This window comes from Salvia hispanica, chromosome 4, assembly GCF_023119035.1.
Source record: "Salvia hispanica cultivar TCC Black 2014 chromosome 4, UniMelb_Shisp_WGS_1.0, whole genome shotgun sequence".
In the NCBI taxonomy this organism is placed as follows: domain Eukaryota; kingdom Viridiplantae; phylum Streptophyta; class Magnoliopsida; order Lamiales; family Lamiaceae; genus Salvia; species Salvia hispanica.
This window is the reverse complement of record NC_062968.1, coordinates 32802889-32807728: the sequence shown is the minus strand read 5'-3', so window position 1 is coordinate 32807728 and position 4840 is coordinate 32802889. Positions and strand designations below refer to the sequence as shown.

General features: G+C 40.5%; 1 protein-coding gene across 1 annotated transcript; it reads left to right on the top strand.

The window, feature by feature from the left end:
- The first annotated feature begins 228 nt into the window (after positions 1-228).
- On the top strand, positions 229-4541 carry LOC125218745 (C-terminal binding protein AN-like). Its single transcript, XM_048120483.1, has 7 exons — positions 229-999; positions 1708-1876; positions 1960-2090; positions 2330-3115; positions 3293-3340; positions 3921-4034; positions 4252-4541. Exons 1-7 carry the CDS (start codon positions 439-441, stop codon positions 4321-4323), a joined length of 1881 nt encoding a protein of 626 aa, XP_047976440.1. The 5' UTR covers positions 229-438; the 3' UTR covers positions 4324-4541.
- The last annotated feature ends 299 nt before the right edge of the window (positions 4542-4840 follow it).

The following is a 4840-nucleotide window of genomic DNA, read 5'->3' as shown; positions in this document are numbered from 1 at the left end:
CCGGCCTCAAACCACAAATGCAATACCGCATTAGGCCTCGTGGACCTCGCCCCTTCATCGGTCACCCATTGCGTTGGACCGGACCACACAACAAAATTTAGCTGCCGGGATTTTATTTTTTTAAAATTTTTGGGTGGATGCTCTAAATATGTACAGTACTATAATAAAGGATTATTTAAACGAAAATTAGCGGAAATTGGGGCTGAAGTGGCAAAAGTGAAAATACAGGAAGATGGAGTGATAGCCAGGGTCTCCCCTCTCCCAACCGGAAAGAATCAGCTCTTCTATAAATAGCTCCAACTGCTCATTTCCCAAATTTTCGAAAACAATATCTGAAGCTCCCCCCTTTCTTCACGCATAGAAGCCAAAGATTAAATTACTACTTCAAATTGACTGTTTCTCAATTCTGTGTGTGTGAGAGAGAGATCTCCGGCAGTAATGCCTCAAAGCGGCAAATCGCAGCCGCTTCCTCTAGTCGTGACGCTCAATTGCATCGAAGACACACTTCTGGAGGAGGAATGCCTCAGCGGCGTGGCCGAGGTGGAGCACGTGTCGCTCAGCCGGCTGGCGGAGTCGCGGATCGAATCGGCCGCGGCTGTGCTAATCCACTCGCTCTCGTTTCTTCCACGCGCCGCGCAGCGCCGCCTCCGGCCGTGGCAACTGATTCTGTGCCTCGGATCGTCCGACCGCGCTGTCGACTCGGCTCTGGCCGCGGAGCTTGGGCTGAACCGGCTGATCCACGTGGACGTGAGCCGAAGCGAGGAGGTGGCGGACACTGTGATGGCGCTTATTTTGGGGCTACTGAGGCGGACGCATCTCCTCTCGAGGCACACGCTCTCGGCTTCCGGGTGGCTCGGCTCGGTACAGCCGCTCTGCCGTGGAATGCGACGGTGTCGTGGATTGGTTTTGGGGATTGTTGGTAGATCTGCCTCTGCGACGTCGTTGGCTAATAGGAGCTTGGCGTTTAAGATGAGCGTGTTTTACTTTGATGTTCAAGAGGTATGCTAATTAGTAAGCATATGTTTCAATTTCAATAAATAAAATTTATGGACGTAGCTTTGTAGTATTGTTTGTCAAAGTTGTATGGTTGGCATACAGATGGAATTTGGAAGATTGATTTTCATGCTGACATATACTAGTATTTATATATAGTTGGAGTTTTTATATGATTTTGGTTGCGAATTATGGAAATTGTAATACCTATATTATGCTCTACTAATACCCCATATTACTGAGCTGTGCTGCTATTCAAAGATTCTTAAGATTGTAAATTACTTAAAATGTTTCGCTGTCTCTTCTAGATAATGTTTTTTGCTCTCTGATTCTACATGTGCTTCCTGTTACTAAGTTTGTACTCCATGCTATATAGTGTGTGTTTTTCTCTTTATCGGTGTTATCTACATTGTCATAAGCACTAGTCTATGAAACTAGTCCTGCACTTTGGTGTTGTTATTTTATTAAGTATAAATCCTTATAAATTCTTTTGACCATGTCACTGAGAATGTGTTCCATGATCAATTAGCTGATCTTTTTAGAGTGTTCAACATAATAGTAGCATTATCATATTTGGAGTCTTAGAGTTTTCCACTGCCTTTTTTAATGGTTAATTTAATATATTGGTGGTAGTGATTTGTGTAGTTAAAGTAAACATGTGACATGATGACATATTTATTTGATCAACCATCTGTTCCTGACATCTGTGTGTAGGGAAATGGTAAAATAAGTAGATCTTCCTTAACATTTCCCGCTGCTGCTAGAAGAATGGATACACTTAATGACTTGCTTGCTGCAAGTGACCTAATATCCCTTCACTGTGCTCTGACTAATGATACGATTCAAATCATCAATGCAGATTGTTTACAACATATAAAGCCTGGTAAATATCAATTTTTGTTCATGAGGATTTTTCAGACCTTCGTTTTCGGAATATCTCTCTTATGAGTTAATACTTCTTTGAAGGGGCATTTCTTGTAAATACTGGGAGCAGCCAGCTGTTGGATGATTGTGCTGTGAAACAACTTTTGATCGATGGCACGCTTGCAGGCTGTGCCCTTGATGGTGCTGAAGGTCCACAATGGATGGAAGCCTGGGTATGATGAATAATGTTTTAGCCTATAGGGTGGTTCAGAAGTTCACTACATTTTTCTTACTTGCTTGCTTGCTTTTATGCACGATTCCTCTTTCTTTCACAGGTCTCATCTCCATTTTCTTGTATGTGTTGATCTTGCTAGAAAAATTACTTCCGAGATCCTATCATTACTTAGAACCTCAGTTTTACTGGTTTATCTCTGTTTATGTCTAAACTGATACTACTATGACCTGGTTTCAGCTAAGGGAGATGCCCAATGTTCTGATACTTCCTCGCAGTGCTGACTACAGTGAAGAAGTATGGACAGAGATTAGAGAAAAGGCAATTTCCATACTACAGCAATTCGTCGTTGGTAATGCCATTCCAAAGAATGCTGTATCTGATGAGGAAGATGAGGAGGAAAGTGAGCTGGAGAGTAAGAACAAACAGAGTCCCATGCTGGAGAGTGGAACTTCGTTCCAAGGTTCAGTGAGTGATAGACTGACTGAAAATGTTGAGCTAGTGGCAGAAAGTTCCCAAAAAAAAGTTTTGAATCAGTCGAAAGATAATTCTCCCCAAAATCAAAGTTCTGTTTTGTCTCAAAGTAATATAAATAGATCTGAAACAAAGCGAAACAGATCAAGTAAGAAGGCGAAGAAGAAGCATGGCCGGCAAAAATATCAGAATAAAGTAGATGGCGCATTGACATTTGAGAAAGAAAGTTCTTCATATAGAGAAGATGATGCTACTATGAGTAGCACAGATCAAGTTCTGAGTTCTAGTGAAGATTCAAGGAATAGGAAAACTCCAGTTGACTCAAAAGCAGAATTAACTCCAGAGCTGCCGCTAAACTCAAGCCGAGAACTTGTTAAAAAATCGGGTGAAATGCTGAAAGATGGCTACATTGTATCTTTACACGCAAGAGACCATCCTGCACTTCATGTCTCAAGGCAAAGAGTCAAAGGTGGTGGTTGGTTCCTGGATACATTGTCAAATGTCACAAAAAGAGACCCTGCAGCCCAGTTCCTGGTTGTGTATCGAAACAAGGTACTTATATCAAAAGCTACATTTTTTTACTTTGTCCCATTCATCAATCATCATTTTGCTTTGTTGAGATTCATTAGTGAAATAAAAAGGGAACTAGTGCTAGTCCTAGGTTGATATCAGGTGAGAAAATAAACATGAAGATGGGTCCTGAGTTTCCTCGTTTACTCTTAATTGCAGGATACAATTGGGTTTAGATCATTTACTGCTGGAGGAAAGTTGTTACAGGTAGGCTCCTTGATTATGTCCTCCACTTTCTTTAAAAGATGCAGCTCTATGCTACTGAAAATAGTTTGTGTGTTGGTTTATCAACAACAGCAGTGTCTGGTACAGTTTTACAGGATTCCAAGCAAACCATGTGGTGCTTGTGCTCAAGATTGAATATTGGGTTCCATATCTTTGTTTTTGAAGCGCTTATGTAAAATAGGCTGTGGTTTAAGCATTTTGATGTTTAAATAGTACTCCCTCTGTCCGTGAATAGGAGTCCCGTTTTTCCATTTCAGTCCGTCCGCGAATAGGAGTCCCGGTTCACTTTTACCATAAATGGTAATAGGGTCCCACCTTCCACTAACTCATCTCACTCACATTTCATTTAAAACTAATATATACAAGTGGGACCCCTATTCCACTAACTTTTTTCCACCCACTTTTCTTAACATTTCTGAAAACCCGCGCCGCCCATAAATGGGACTCCTAATGGCGGACGGAGGGAGTATAAGCCAAATATTCTCTCCTGTTATTGCGTTGGCTACACATTTGGTAAATAGATGCAGTTTCTGTTGCTTGAGCTTTCATGTTGACTTTACAGATAAATAGAAGGATGGAATTCGTATTTGCCAGTCATAGCTTTGACGTGTGGGAAAGTTGGACAGTTGAGGGTTCTCTCGAAGAGTGCAGGCTGGTGAACTGCAGAAATCCTCTGGTACGTCCGCTCTGGCTCACTATAATTAGATTTATTAATTGTTTGCAATGTAGAGCCTTTGATCAATAATCTCAGTGCCATAACTACAATGATCCAACTCCAAGCATTAGAGTGAGCTTATTTCACAAACTTATGCTGAAAATTTTTCATAAAGTGAGAAGCTGTCAAACCTGGTTTATCTCTCCCTAAGATATATGGCAACTATGGTAATTTGCAGGCTGTGTTGGATGTGCGCATTGAAATCGTTGCTGCTCTAGGTGAAGACGGCATCACTCGCTGGCTCGATTAGCTGTTGGACGTACAAATGTTAAAAGTCCTTTAACACATGAAAGACGCATTACATGGATGCATTCCTTTTACGAATCATCTTCATGAGACGATATTGTTGTAGTTGAAAACATAGGCCTATTGGAATTCAATTCTCAAGTATTTGCATGCTTATTTTGACGTCTAATATACAGAGTGATTTATTTCAAAGCTCATTCAATCACACTTTGGTTTCTAAAACCGAACCTTGTGGATTTGATACGCGAGTTAAGGAGGTTTTTATTTTGTATGTTAAGTGAAGAGAGAAAATATAATTTCATATTAACATGAGAGAGAACTCTTTTTAAAAATAGAAATATGACATTTTTAGTGAGTCAAACTAACACGGAACATGAAAAATTATTTTATAGGAGGGAGATAGGAGTTCTACCTTTTCAAAAAAATTTGGCGTTAGGAACTTTTTAGGGAAAATGACTTGTTGACTTGAACCCCTATAAATCTATAATTGACTTGGTGATATTTTTAGTTCGAGTAACAAT

Coding starts and splice junctions, on each gene's coding strand:
- LOC125218745 (XM_048120483.1), top strand. CDS start 439: ATGCCTCAAAGCGGCAAATCGCAGCCGCTTCCTCTAGTCGTGACGCTC. Junction 2,091..2,329: donor CACAATGGATGGAAGCCTGG/GTATGATGAATA, acceptor ACCTGGTTTCAG/CTAAGGGAGATGCCCAATGT. Junction 3,116..3,292: donor TGGTTGTGTATCGAAACAAG/GTACTTATATCA, acceptor TCTTAATTGCAG/GATACAATTGGGTTTAGATC.